The 14,877-nt window shown below is 42.6% G+C and overlaps 1 protein-coding gene across 9 annotated transcripts in view; it reads left to right on the top strand.

The window, feature by feature from the left end:
* dennd4c (DENN/MADD domain containing 4C) overlaps positions 1 to 14,877 on the top strand; it is a 234,982-nt gene that overhangs the window by 212,247 nt on the left and 7,858 nt on the right. For 7 of the 9 annotated variants that reach the window (XM_070880881.1, XM_070880927.1, XM_070880947.1 and 4 more), the window contains 5 exons: positions 3,010 to 3,193; positions 6,580 to 6,689; positions 8,492 to 8,667; positions 9,986 to 10,162; positions 10,980 to 11,160. In XM_070880881.1, coding sequence (XP_070736982.1) covers positions 3,010 to 3,193; positions 6,580 to 6,689; positions 8,492 to 8,667; positions 9,986 to 10,162; positions 10,980 to 11,160 — 828 coding nt within the window. The remainder of the gene's footprint in view (positions 1 to 3,009; positions 3,194 to 6,579; positions 6,690 to 8,491; positions 8,668 to 9,985; positions 10,163 to 10,979; positions 11,161 to 14,877) is intronic. The other 2 variants (XM_070880910.1, XM_070880956.1) reach the window with 1 other exon arrangement.

Consider the following 14,877-nt stretch of genomic DNA (forward strand, 5'->3'; position numbering starts at 1 on the left):
ATGCTCCCGATGCTGGGGAAGTTCAGAACCGGTTGACACAGTCTTAGGATACGGGGTAAGCCATTTAGGACTGATGAGAAGAAACTTCTTCACTGAGTTGTTAACCTGTGGAATTCCCTACCGCAGAGAGTTGTTGATGCCAGTTCATTGGATATATTCAAGAGGGAGTTAGATATGGCCCTTACGGCTAAAAGGATCAAGGGGTATGGAGAGAAAGCAGGAAAGGGGTACTGAGGGAATTATCAGCCATGATCTTATTGAATGGCGGTGCAGGCTCAATGGGCCGAATGGCCTACTCCTGCACCTATTTTCTATGTTGTTATGGAATTTTCGTTGCGTTGGTGTTTATGGAGGTTGGGAAACTGATGAGACCATTAAATAAATTGAGCCCAGAGGTGACGGACAGACATGTGGGTTAAGATTTTAGCTGTGGTGGGAGGAGGCAGGTAGTGTTGTCGAGGTAAAAGTAAGCAGTTTGGTGGTGGCCAGAATATGGGGTTTGAGACTGCTTTGGGTTGAGCAGGACAACCAGGTTACAGATTATCTGGTAGATGGGGTTAGTGACAAGACAACTGAGTTAGCAGGGAGCTGAATATACATGCTGGAGTATTTCCATTGTTTAGTTGGACAGGCAGTCTGGCATTGAAGAGATAGTGGTGGAGCCAAAGTGGTAGAAGTGTCGAGCTGGTCAGCAGCATATGTATGTGAACTAATTCCACGCCTGCAGATAATATCTGAGGCACCTGCATGAAGAAAAGGAAGGGCATTAGGCTGGGTCTTGGTATATACAGGAAATGACCATGTTGGTTGGGAAAATAAGCCATTGCTGGAGATGCACTGAATGTGTTGTGACCAATAGGAACGTACTGTGCAAGATCAGGCAGTTCCATGGACGTGGACTACAGAGGAGAGACAGTGGACAAGAATGGGATGGTTGATAAAGAGGACAAACATTAGCTAAATTTTTGGTGGTTGTAGCTACAACTTTATAATTAGAAGTTGTTACAGTTCTACAGGAAGAGAACAGGGCCATGGATTAGTTTGTGAATTACTCCAGCAGAAAGTCAACACTGATGAAATTGGGGATAAGGCCTCTTTCTGTGCTGTAAATTACTGAGGTTCTATTGGATGTTTTGAATCTATTCTGGCCAGCTTTAATTGATTTTTCTAATTATACATTTGAAATTCCTATTTCCTTATATAGAAGAGCAGAGTAGAAAGCTATAGCTAAAATTTACTTGCTATGGGAGTCTGTTTGACCTGCGAGGTAGGTTGATGACCTGCACAAAGGATAACCTGTTTTTGACCAGGGTGATTTGGAGCAGCCTTGATTGACCACCCTTGCAATTTGTTTGTTCCATCAAGTGCAGAAGCATTACATCTCCATTTGCCTAATCTAGTGATACGGCCAAAATCAAAGGTTGAGTCAAAGGGCCCAAGTTTCCACATGATTTGCGCCTGATTTTTAGGAGCAACTGGTGGAGAACGGACTATCTTAGAAATCGCAATTCTCCACATTTTTTTTCTGCAGTTCTAGTCAGGTAGAATAGTTCTACTTTGGAACAGAATTTTTTCTTCAAAAGGGGGCGTGTCCAGCCACTGACTCCTAATTTCAAAGTTTCCACAGTGAAAACGTACTCCAAACTAACTTAGGATGGAGTAAGTGAAGATTTTTGTAGAACTGAAAAAACCTTGTCTACACATTAAAAAATCAGGCGCAGGTTACAAATTAGGCGTCCAGAACGAGGTGGGGGGGATGGAAGGATAGTCATTAAATTCTACAATAAATCCTTATTTATACTTATACAAATAAATCCAACCTGAATAAAAATTTATAAGCAAAGAAAAGATTAAATAAACCATCTTCCTACCTGTGTGAAAGTGCTTCAGGCACAGAGAATGCTGCAGGAAGCCTCACAAGTTGAGGCAGCCGTTCGTTCCCGCGGGGGGGGGGGAGGAGGCAGCTGTTCGTTCCCGTGGGCGGGGGGGGGGGGGGGGGGGGGAGGAAGGAGGCAGCTGTTCGTTCCCGCGGGGGGGGGAGGAGAGGAGGAGGAAGCCGTTCGTTCCCGTGGGCGGGGGGGGGAGGCAGCTGTTCGTTCCCGTGGGCGGGGGGGGGGGGGGGGGGGGAGGAAGGAGGCAGCTGTTCGTTCCCGCGGGGGGGGAGGAGAGGAGAGGAGGAGGAGGAAGCCGTTCGTTCCCGTGGGCGGGGGGGGGAGGCAGCTGTTCGTTCCCGTGGGCGGGGGGGGGGGGGGGGGGGGGGGAGGAAGGAGGCAGCTGTTCGTTCCCGCGGGGGGGGGAGGAAGGAGGCAGCTGTTCGTTCCCGCGGGGGGGGGAGGAAGGAGGCAGCTGTTCGTTCCCGCGGGGGGGGGGGGAGGGAGGAAGGAGGCAGCTGTTCGTTCCCGCGGGGGGGGGGGGGGGGGAGGGAGGAAGGAGGCAGCTGTTCGTTCCCGCGGGGGGGGGAGGAGAGGAGGAGGAAGCCGTTCCCGACAGTGGGGGGGGAAGAAACGGCTGCCTCAACTTTCTGAGGCTTCCTGCAGCCTTCTCACTGCTGCAAGAAGTCTCAGTGCTGATGGCAATGTGCTTTTATTAAAAAATGTTGAAAAATTAAACAGCTACAAAGAACTACAAAAATGGCCGAGTGCCAATGTTTCCTTCACACTGCGCGTGCGCGAACGCTCCAGCGCGCACGCGCAGGGTTGCCGGCAGGAAAAAAAATAATTTAAATAGTACCCACCCCCTCCCACTTACAAAATCGGCGCGAGTGGTAGGCTCCGCCCCCCTGGGCACTCGTTTTTTATCGTGTGGAAACTTGGGGCCATAGAAGCAAACTTCTATCTAATTGTTCTCTCAGGTAATGAATACTACCACTAGTTCTAGTATCCATGATGAACAATAATACAGCATTTGCTTGTTCTCTGTATCTTTGTTTCTTTTCTCAGTATTTCCTTTTCCAGTATTTCCTGGTTATTTCTTGTAACAAATAAAATAATTATTTCTTTCCATGTTTAGGATGAACGGTTTGATGATTCAAAATTCAGCTTTCCTCCTGGTGTTCACGATTATAGCTGTAGTGGCAACCCAACTGAAAGAATGGGCCTACCTACAACAATGGCTACAAATGGCCTTGATCAAAGCAGCACTAGCCTTGGCAGCAGCAGCAGCAGCAGTGATACTGGTAAACACCCTCTGACTGGTTAGTTAAAACTAAGTACATTGTATTTGCATTTTTAAAATGCAGCTATCAATGCTTTCTAAGCAAACCATGTATATTCTATGTATTGTAAGACTAATTATTTTTGATACTTTCACTATATTTGTGAACTGCTTCATGAAATTTATTGATCACATAATTTCTGAAATTTGTCTCCCTGCTTGCTCCTTGAGATAAGAGCTCATAGGGTTGGGGTAATATATTAGCATGAATGGAGGATTGGCTAACTCTGAGTCGGGATAAATGGGTCATTTTCAGATTGGCAAACTAACTAGTGGGGTGCAAAGGGATCAATGTGGTGCCTCAACTATTTACAATCTATATTAATGACTTGGCTGAAGGGACCGAGTGTAATGGAGCTAAATTTGCTACTGATGCAAAGAAAGGTGGGAGGAAAGCAAGTTGCGAGGAGCCACACATAATCTTCAAAGGGATATAGATTGGCTAAGTGAGTGGGTAAACATTTGGCAGATGGAGTATAATGTGGGAAAATGTGAGGTTATCCATTTTGGTAGGAAAAATTAAAAAGCAAATTATTATTTAAATGAGGGGAGAGATTACAAAATGCTGCAATACAGAGGGATCTGGGGGTCCTTGTACATGAAACACAAAGTTAGTATGCAGGTACAGCAAGTAATCAGGAAGGCAAATGAAATATTGGCCTTTATTGCAAGGGGGATAGAGTATAAAAGTAGGGAAATCCTGCTACAACTGTACTTGGGCTTAGGTGAGACCACATTTGGAGTAGTGTGTACAGTTTTGGTCTCCTTATTTAAGGAAGGATATACTTGCATTGGAGGCAGTTCAGAGAAGGTTCAAGAGGTTGATTCCTGAGATGAAGGGGTTGTCTTAAGAAAGGTTGAGCCGGTTGGGCCTATACTCATTGGAGTTTAGAAGAATGAGTGGTGATCTTATTGAAATGTATAAGATTCTGAGGGGGCTTGACCGGGTAGATGCTGAGAGATGTTTCCCCTCGTGGGGGAATCTTGAACTAGGGGGCGTGGTTTCAGAATAATGGGTCACCCATTTAAAACAGAAATTAGGAGCAATTTCTTCTGAGGGTTGTGAATCTTTGGAATACTCTACCCCAGAGAGCTGTGGAGGATGGGTCATTGAATATATTTAAGGTGGAGTTAGACAGATTTCTGAATGATCAGGGAGTCCAGGGTAATGGGGAACGGGCAGGGAAATGGAGTTGAGGCCAAGATCAGATCAGCCATGATATTGGATGGCAGAGCAGGCTCGAGGGGCCAAATGACCTACTGCTATTTCTTATGTTTATATATCTTTGATATCTCCTGTGCTTCACTAAAACAGTAATTATAGTCAAAATTGTATTTAATGTTTTAAAAGAAACCAATTACTGTGTTAGAAACATAGAAACATAGAAAATAGGTGCAGGAGTAGGCCATTCGGCCCCTTGAGCCTGCACTACCATTCAATAAGATTATGGCTGATCATTCACCTCAATACCCCTTTCCTGCTTTCTCTCCATACCTCTTGATCCCTTTAGCTGTAAGGGCCCTATCTAACTCCCTCTTGAATATGTCTTAACGAACTGGCCTCAACAACGTTCTGCAGTAGAGAATTCCACAGGTTAACAACTCTGGCTGAAGAAGTTTCTCCTCATCTCGGTCCTAAATAGCTTACCACTTATCCTTAGACTGTGACCTCTGGTTCTGGACTTCCCCAGTATCGGGAACATTCTTCCTGCCTCTAACCTGTCCAATCCCATCAGAATTTTATATGTTTCTGTGAGATGCCCTCTAATTCTTCTAAATTCCAGTGAATACAGGCCCAGTCGATCCAGTCTCTCCTCCTATGTCAGTCCCGCCATCCCGGGAATCAGTCTGGTGAACCTTCACAACACTCCCTCAATAGCAAGAACATCCTTCCACCAGATTAGGAGACCAAAACTGAACACAATATTCCAGGTGAGGCCTCACCAAGACCCTGTACAACTGCAGTAAGACTTCCCTGCTCCGATACTCAAATCCCCTAGCTATGAAGGCCAACATGCCATTTGCCGCCTTCACCGCCTGCTGTACCTGTATGACAACTTTCAATGACTGATGTACCATGACACCCAGGTCTCGTTGCACCTCCCCTTTTCCTAATCTGCCGCCATTTTGATAATCTGCCTTCTTGTTTTTGCTCCCAAAGTGGATAACCTCACATTTATCCACATTATATTGCATCTGCCATGCATTTGCCCACTCATCTAACCTGTCCAAGTCACCCTGCAGCCTCATAGCATTCCCCTCACAGCTCACACCACCACCCAGCTTAGTGTCATCTGCAAACTTGGAGATATTGCACTCAATTCCTTCATCTAAATCATTGATGTATATTGTAAATAGCTGGGGTTCCAACACTGAACCCTGCGGCACCCCACTAGTCACTGCCTGCCATTTTGAAAAGGACCCGTTTATCCCGACTCTGTTTCCTGTCTGCCAACCAGTTCTCTATCCACGTCCGTATATTGCCCCCAATACCATGTGCTTTGATTTTACACACCAATCTCTTGTGTGGGACCTTTCAAAAGTCTTTTGAAAGTCCAAATATACCACATCTACTGGTTCTCCCTTGTTCACTCTACTAGTTACATTCTCAAACAATTCTAGAAGATTTGTCAAGCATTTATTTTTGCCTTGGGTTTCTCTCGTCCTCGTTTACTTTTCTTCTTTCTATCTTTTGCTTCTGCCCCCATTTTATTTACCTCTGTCTCCCTGCATAGGTTCACATCCCCCTGCCATATTAGTTTAACCCCTCCCCAACAGCACTAACAAACACTCCCCTCGGACATTGGTTTCGGTCCTGCCCAGGTGCAGAGTCGGGACTGTCATCCATCCATACTTGTATTCAGTAATTGCTAATATTGTGGTCTCTCGTCGGTCATACTTTACTTGTTGCCTATGTCAGTAATATCTCCCAGTTTTATCATAATACCACACAGTCCTAATTTTAAACCCTACAGTATTAATGACATTCTAGCTCCCCACAAACTGTCCTTTATTGTAAATCCCTTTTTAAAATGATTCAGTAGTACCATATTAAAGGAAGCTTTGTAGCATTTGTCTGCTGAGATCTGAACAAAGATTACCAGAACTGATTTCACTTGTTGCCATAAAACTGAGCTCTAATGGGTCCCATCAGTCCAGGGCCAATTGTCTGGGAGACATGACCGTATTATAACTTGCTATGCAAGCTAGTCTCTCATCACTGATTTATGTAAAATATTTTATACATATATGGGGTATAGCCTTATCTTTAAAAAGTTACTCTTCCCTATATATTAATGTTGCTTTGAAATGAGTGAATTTTTTATGAATGATGATTTTGTAATACATCTTAATACTATATACTAGGTGCTGCACATTCGTCTAAATTAGGTAAGGATAATGAGCCTGAGAAATCAGACCATGGATTCTCCCATTGTGCCAGTACATCAAGTATCTTCCAGAATTGTGCAATGGAGGTAAGAAAATTATACTTGCTAGTGTAAAAGGCAAGGGGATTATTCTTAAAACTATAAACCATAAAGTTGAATTGAACATTTTGCCTGTTTTTATAAGACAAAAACTCTTGAAATATTATGTAGAAGCTCATATTTGCATCCACCTGAATAGGCAGATGAGGCCTGGGTTTAAAGTCTCATCTGAAAGATGGCACCTCCAGCACTCCTTCAGTCTTAAACTGAATTATCAGCCTAGATTTTATGTTCAAATGTTATACTTGAACCCACAACCTCTGACTCAGAAGTGAGAGTGCCAGCAACTGAATCAAGCTGACACTTTACAAAGGACGATTCTCTCATTTTAGCATTGTTTGATCCGGTGTACATGGTTGACCTGCATTATATTTGGTTGTTAATCATGCATAGGGAGCAAATGCTGTGCAATTAACATAACACATTAACTTACGAATTGAGAATTTTGATTGGTTGGGAGCTTTTAAATTTAATTTGGTATGAAACACTTAGTTCTAAATCAAAACATTTTTCTGAAATCATGTTGCCGACTCCAACTTGTTAAAATTAACGTTTTAAAAACTGCCATGGAGATTGGCATACATAGGTTCAATTTCCGCTCAGCTCAGCAATGAGCAGAGACTGTGGCATCTCCCTGCAAGTAGAAAGTAAAATCGTAGAATAGAATCGTGTCAAGAATATTTGGTGTTTGTTAATGTCTACATGTTGCTGTCTTGGAAACGGGGTGTGAACTTTTGGCTGCAGATGTCAGGCCAGGTGATTAAAATAAAAAGGAAAATATGATATAAATAAACAATGAGAATCTATTTTATTGTCAATTTTAACACCCTGTTCCTGTTTTAAACTCTGCTCTTTATGCTAAAATGCTCTTTTTAAACAACCTGTGTATCTACCATCATCATCATCCTCATAGGCAGTCCCTCAGAATCGAGGAAGACTTGCTTCACTCTAAAAATGAGTTCTTGGGTGACTGAACAGTCCAATACGAGAACCACAATTCCTGTCACAGGTGGGACAGACAGTCGTTGAGGGAAAGGGTGGGTGGGACAGGTTTGCCGCACGCTCTTTCGCTGCCTGCGCTTGGTTTCTGCATGCTCTCGGCGATGAGACTCGAGGTGCTCAGCGCCCTCCCGAATGCGCTTCCTCCACTTAGGGTGGTCTTTGGCCAGGGACTCCCAGGTGTCTGATTCATAGTTTATACACCATGAACATCAGTTAATGGCATAGTCAACCCTAGATTGTGATTGGATTGTCAGATTCATTTATTGTTTTTGGTGCGGATGCCATTATCTATCCCTCATTTTTTTGCTATGTCATCTACTTAAGAATGTTGCAGTAGAAATTATACCCAAGGGTAATTTATATGGCTGTGACTTCAAGTGAGTCACAGTAATTCAGCTGGAGAAAGCATTTATCTAGCCGTTCATAATTATCTGATACCTTCAGTGACATTCCTTCCTTGTCAACCAGCTGAGGTACTGTGGACTAAATGATTTACTTAAAAACATTAGCTTTAGTTTGAAATGAGTTCAGTCGTAATTTTGCTTCCACGGAGCTGCAACTGCAGCTTAAATGTGCATCCCTTAGACCTGTCGTATTTCAATTATTTTGTGATACCCCTGTACGATATAATTTTTTTGATTAAGGCCAATCAAAAAGAGCACCTTGTTTGATTTATCATTTGCTTGACTAAATCCGAATTTATTAAAAAAAATTCTCTAACACAACATAACAGACACATTGAGATATTATTTGATTAATCTGTCATTGTACTTTTTTCTGCCCCAAAGGTATTGATGTCCAGCTGTTCTCAGTGTCGTGTCTGTGAAGCATTAGTTTATGATGAGGAGATTATGTCTGGCTGGAGTGCAGATGATTCTAACCTTAATACCACTTGTCCATTTTGTAAAAATACTTTTTTGCCAGTTCTAAACATTGAGTTTAAGGACCTACGAGATACTGGAAGGTACTGAATTGTGTGTTTTTTGCTCCAGATTATAAAATCTTATGTTTGGTACTCTGCTTTCTGATATTTAAGAATATGATTATTTCTTTCCAAGCCTTTCGTAAATGCAGCAGGTAAGAGATGTAGGAGAGTAGATTGGGTGGACTTGCCCTGGCATCTGCTTTGTATATTCTCCCTCCCTGCTCAATTAGTATCAGGAGCTTGCTGTGGTTTGGTGTCCTGAAAATATGTGGAAGAATAAATGGTAAATTGGTTAGTCTGTTTGGATGTATCATGGCCCGGAATTTGCGGTTAGCGGCGAAGCAAAGGCGTTCGCAGCTGCCCACAAAGATCTTGCGATTTCTGGCAGGAAGTTTGCCTTTCTCATCGGTGAAGATAGAGGGGAATTTCTAGTGCGAGCTGTTGTGACGTTGACCAGCTGTCTAAGCAGCCAATCACAATGCAGAATTCTCAGACAGAGAACCAAGAAGTGAAGAAGTTTGTGGGGGCGGGGGGGCATAGATTTAAAGTAATTGAGAGGTGTGGAGGAGATATGAGGGAAAATTTCTTCACCCAGAGGGTGGTGCGAGTCTTGAACTCACTGCCTGAATGGGTGATAGAGGGAGAAACCCTCACTACATTTAAAAAATACTTGGATGTGCACTTAAAGTGCCGTAACCTACAGGGCTATGGACCAAGAGCTGGAAAGTGGGATTAGGCTGGCTAGCTCTTGGTCGGCCGGCGCGGACACGATGGGCCGAAATGGCCTCCTTCCGTGCTGTAAATTTCTATGATTCTATGATTTCTATGATAACATTTAATTAGCAGTCATTATATTGTTAAAACCCCAGTTACACCAAATCTAACAAGGTCTAACACTTAATGGGGTATTTTAACAGCGCTATTACCGCGGAAAAGACTACGTTTTTGCAAGTTTCACTGATTTCCCTGATTACACTGGTTGCGGGTGTGCGTGGGGAGGGCAGCTCGTGTCGGAGTAGTGGATGACTTGGCGCAACATCAGGATTTCCGTGTTAGGATGCGCATGTGCTAAATCATGAAGTTGCGATCAGTTTCAAAGGGGTATTAATGGCAAACGCTGTTCGTTCGTTATTACCCACCTCAAATTCCGGGCATTGCTCATTAGACCTTCCTGTTACTATTGTTTTAAGTGACAGTGAAACATAGTACAGCAAAATTAATATTGACTTGAGATAAAACTGCTTGTCTTTTTAAAATAACCTTTTGGTAGTAATGCAGATTTATTTTTATCATAATTTGCTGTCTGCGCTTTTATGATCAGTACTTGAATTGAAGTCTGGCAATCTGTTTTCCTCAGTTTTTTCTTGAAATCCAGTGTGTCTGGAGACAGTTTGCACAGCAACAATATAACCACAGCAGCAGAGCATGTGGTGCAGAAAGCTGACTATATTCCTGCCGCATCGAATCTAATAAATTTGGCAGATTCACCAGTTCCTACAGTAACCCAAAAGGAGACATCTTCTGAAGATAAAAGGTAAAGTTTCTGTAATATTCAAATGGCATCCATTTCCTTCATGTTTCTTTGATTGTCTATTAATAATGTTTTGTTTGCCAAATGTATTTCCTTCTTGAAACACACTGTTCCAAAGCAAGTGTCTTTGCTCCCATCTGAAACTTTTTTTAAAGTGCGTGAGAGCAGCCCAGAGGGAGCCTGGCTATTATTTTTAATTTTTCACTCCCATGCTTTGTGTCGTCACCTGGGGAAAGGTTTAAAGCACAAATCTGTGTCCTATCACAGCCGACGACTGAGACTTTGAGGTTTCAAATGTACCTCACTCCCACTTTCGCCCATTTCCAAGTGACCAATTTTATACAAGCATTGTTGGAGGCTTGGGAGCTCTATCTGCACTCTCAGCAAATGCATGATGTATGGCATAGGAAGATCTAGAGGAGGAAGAAAATGCATTTATTTTGAAGGTTTGAGCAAACTAAAAGTTTACGTATAACAAGGTAAGGTTTGGAACAGCGTATGCAAATAAGATGTATGTCGGGCAAAGGAGGCGAGAAGGGCTGGATCCATCAGGCCTTTATTACGAGTGGTTAAGATTTGGAATGCACTTCCTGATGGAGTAGTAAACACAGATTCAATAGTAGCTTTCAAAAGGGAATTGGATAAATACTTAAAGGAGAAAAAATTGCAGGGATATGGGGAAGGAGCAGGGAATGGGACTAACTGGATTGCTCTTCGAAAGAGCTGGCGCTGGTTCAATGGGCAGAATGGCCCCCTTCTGTGCTATACGATTCTATGATTTTTATGGAAGGCATTTATTTTTTTCCCCCTTTTGGACCAGTGCTTTATCCAAGGACTCTGAGGAGTTGCTAGACAATGGAAATTATGAAACCACTAAACGGACAGCTTCTTTGATCCGAAGTTACAGTATAGGAGGTCCATTGCAAAACTTGGATGTGACTCAGCGGCCTACACATGGTATTTCAACAACCAGCCTCCCAAATAGTCTGCAGGAAAGTGTGGTAAGTAGCTAATGCAGCCCGATCTGAAATGAATTGATGTAATAGAATGATTAAGTTTGGAAAAATTAACTTTTGGCTTTAGTACTGCCACAAATTTGTGCTCTGAAGGCATAATATTGAAATATAAAAACAGTGTAGATCATTTGACATTCGATCGAAATCCCCACTTGAAACTTGGGTTCTCTAAGTACACTACATTAATTCTGCGAGTATATAAATGATTTTCTTCATGTTGGAAAATGGATTGAGCCGGTTGATTGCCAACTTGTCTGCTACTTTGAGCACCTCCCAGCAGTGTGGAGGTGATTTTATATTTAGAAAGCTGAGTTTGAACTATTTATCAAAAAGTAATAGATATAAATGGAATAAAGTTACCACAGGTAACAAGTGCTTCTGAAGAAACAGGATTGAAGAATGTGTTGAGAAGGAAGATGATGTTCAGATCAACCAAAATGGGATGGGTTAATTAAACCAAACAGCCTTTTCACTTTTCTAAAATTGCCTGTTTTTATGTGACTTATACAGATCAGTTTAGTTTTTTTGACATAAGCGCCACCTAGTGGATTTCTAAACGGTCATGTTGGTTTTTCTGTTATCTTATATATTTTTTTAACTGAGACAGTTAGCACAATTGTGGGGTGATCATGCACTGGAACTTCCTTTTTATTTCTATTATAACTAATAAAAAATAAAATAAAAAATTGAGTGAAATTAACACACTGCTTGTTGGATACAGTTGTGTTCAAATCCCATCATGGAAAATTGTGAAATTTCACCAGGAGTAAATAATCAGCTTGATCATTTACATCCTTGAGAGAAGAAGCTGGCATACATGTGACTCCAATCTCACACGAAGTGGTTGATGCCTTCAGACATGCTATAGCAAGTCACTCAGTTACACAAAGTTGCTTCAAGAAATGCCCACCACATTTTTAGGCAATTGGCACTGGATAATATGGCCTTGCCAATATCACCTACATCCCACAAACAAAATGTTTTTTTTGTAATCCTCGGGTCTTTCTAAATCAATTATATAAAAGTAAGTGAATGTGCTATATAAGAAAGTTTGAGGTATGTTCAGATAAATACTCCCTGATCAACAGATCAGTCCTGTGCATCTTTTATATCCTCTTGCTTGGGCAGTAAAATAAAATACAAATAGGTTTTGGAGGACAAATTCCATGTTTCTCTTTATTACTGCTTATAGTATTGGTCTGTAAATGGGATAAATATTGCAACAGTCATTTAGGTTTATTTTGTCTTGAGGACTTAGTTTCATCAGTCAGATGTCTGCCTTGTGTAGAAACCCATCACTGTTTGATTCTCCAAATCAGACTGCTAAGGTTGATGTTTGCCTGAGTGCGCGCACACTGTTTGACACGCCCCACTAACTGAAGTTGACCGATTTAGGTACAGGAACCAGCTGAAATTGCTCCACTTACCAGCACTGGTACATTTCCCACTGCTTGTCTAGCCAGGATCACTCTTTCTGTTACAGCATTAGATTTCAGGCTGATTTGGAGCCATGTGAGGAGACTCCCAGTGACTGGTTTATCCCTTCAGATCCCATTAATGAGCCATGCTGTCGAGGTAATCATTAACAACTTGATTTATATAACTTATTTAACACGGTAATTTACCAAAATTCCCTGGATTCTGGGGAGGTCCCAGCAGAGTGGAAAACTGCAAATGTAATGCACCTATTTAAAAAAAGGAAGCAGGCAAAAAGCAGGAAACGATAGACCAGTTAGCTTAACATCTGTGGTTGGGAAAATGTTGGAGTCCATTATTAAAGAAGCAGCAGCAGGACATTTGGAAAAGCAAAATTCGGTCAGGCAGAGTCGGCATGGATTTATGAAGGGAAGTCATGTTTGACAAATTTGCTGGAATTCTTTGAGGATGTAACGAACAGGATAGATAAAGGGGAACCAGTGGATGTGGTGTATTTGGACTTCCAGAAGGCATTTGACAAGGTGCCACATAAATGGTCACTGCACAAGATAAAAGTTCACGGGGTTGAGGGTAATGTATTAGCATGGATAGAGGATTGACTAACTAACAGAGAACAGAGAGTCAGGATAAATGGTTCATTCTCTGGTTGGCAACCAGTAACTAGTAGGGTGCCGCAGGGATCAGTGCTGGGACCCCAACTATTTACAATCTATATAAACGACTTGGAAGAAGGGACTGAGTGTAACATAGCCAAGTTTGCTGACGATACAAAGATGGGAGGAAAAGCAATGTGTGAGGAGGACACAAAATCTGCAAAAGGACATAGACAGGCTAAGTGAGTGGGCAAAAATTGGGCAGATGGAGTATAATGTTGGAAAGTGTGAGGTCATGCACTTTGGCAGAAAAAAAATCAAAGAGCAAGTTATTATTTAAATGGAGAAAGATTGCAAAGTGCCGCAGTACAGCGGGACCTGGGGGTACTCGTGCATGAAACACAAAAGGATGGTATGCAGGTACAAGGACAATGGTATCTTGGCCTTTATTGCAAAGGGATGGAGTATAAAAGCAGGGAAGTCTTGCTACAGCTAAACAAGGTATTGGTGAGGCCACACCTGGAATACTGCGTGCAGCTTTGGTTTCCATATTAACGAAAGGATATACTTGCTTTGAAGGCAGTTCAGAGAAGGTTCACTAGGTTGATTCCGGGGATGAGGAAAGGTTGAGTAGGTTGGGCCTCTACTCATTGGAATTCAGAAGAATAAGAGGTGATCTTATCGTAACGTATAAGATTATGAGGGGGCTTGACAAGGTGGATGCAGAGAGGATGTTCCCACTGATGGGGGAGACTAGAACTAGAGGGCATGACCTTAGAATAAGGGGCCGCCCATTTAAAACAGATGAGGAAGAATTACTTCTCTCAAGGTTGTAAATCTGTGGAATTTTCTGCCCCAGAGACCTGTGGAAGCTGGGACATTGAATACATTTAAGATAGAAATAGACAGTTTCTTAAAAGATAGGGGGATAAGGGGTTATGGGGAGCGGGCAGGGAAGTGGAGCTGAGTCCATGATCAGATCAGCCATGATCTTACTGAATGGCGGAGCAGGCTCGAGCGGCCGTATGGCCTACTCTTGTTCCTTTTTCTTATGTTCTTATCCCAAGGAGCATAATCAGACAAAAATTGACATCTAACCACAGGAGATATTGGGACGAGTGACTAAAAGCTTGGTCAAAGAGGTTGGTTTTAAGGAGTGGTCTAAAGGAGAGAAAGGCAGAGAGGTGTAGGGAGGGAATTCGAGCTTTGGGGCCTAGACAACGGGGGGCACAGGCACCAATGGTGGGCCAAACAATGCGAGGAGTGCACAAGAGGCCAGAGTTGGAGGAATACAGAGTTCTAAGAGGGTTGTAGGGCTTGAGGAGATTAGAGTTGGGGAGGGGCGAGACCATGGAGGGATTTAAAAACAAGCATGAGAATTTTGAAGTCTTAAGTATTACTGGGCCAGGAGCTGATGTAGGTTAGCGAGCACAGAGGTGATGAGTGAATGGGACGGTGCAAGTTAGGGAATGGACAGCAGGGTTTTGGATGAGCTCAACTTTATTAACTGTTTCCTGGAGTACTTTGACTTGCCTAACTCATGTATTGGTTTATCAATTCCTCTGCCAAGACTGGACTTGATTTTGATGTTTTGTTGCCCAGTATGTCAGTTTGAAGCCATCTCAACTTCCTCCCCCCTCTCCTCTTTTCCTTCCCTTTCCCCAGGAGGATA

The sequence above is a fragment of the Pristiophorus japonicus genome, chromosome 1 (assembly GCF_044704955.1).
Source record: "Pristiophorus japonicus isolate sPriJap1 chromosome 1, sPriJap1.hap1, whole genome shotgun sequence".
NCBI classification, from domain to species: domain Eukaryota; kingdom Metazoa; phylum Chordata; class Chondrichthyes; family Pristiophoridae; genus Pristiophorus; species Pristiophorus japonicus.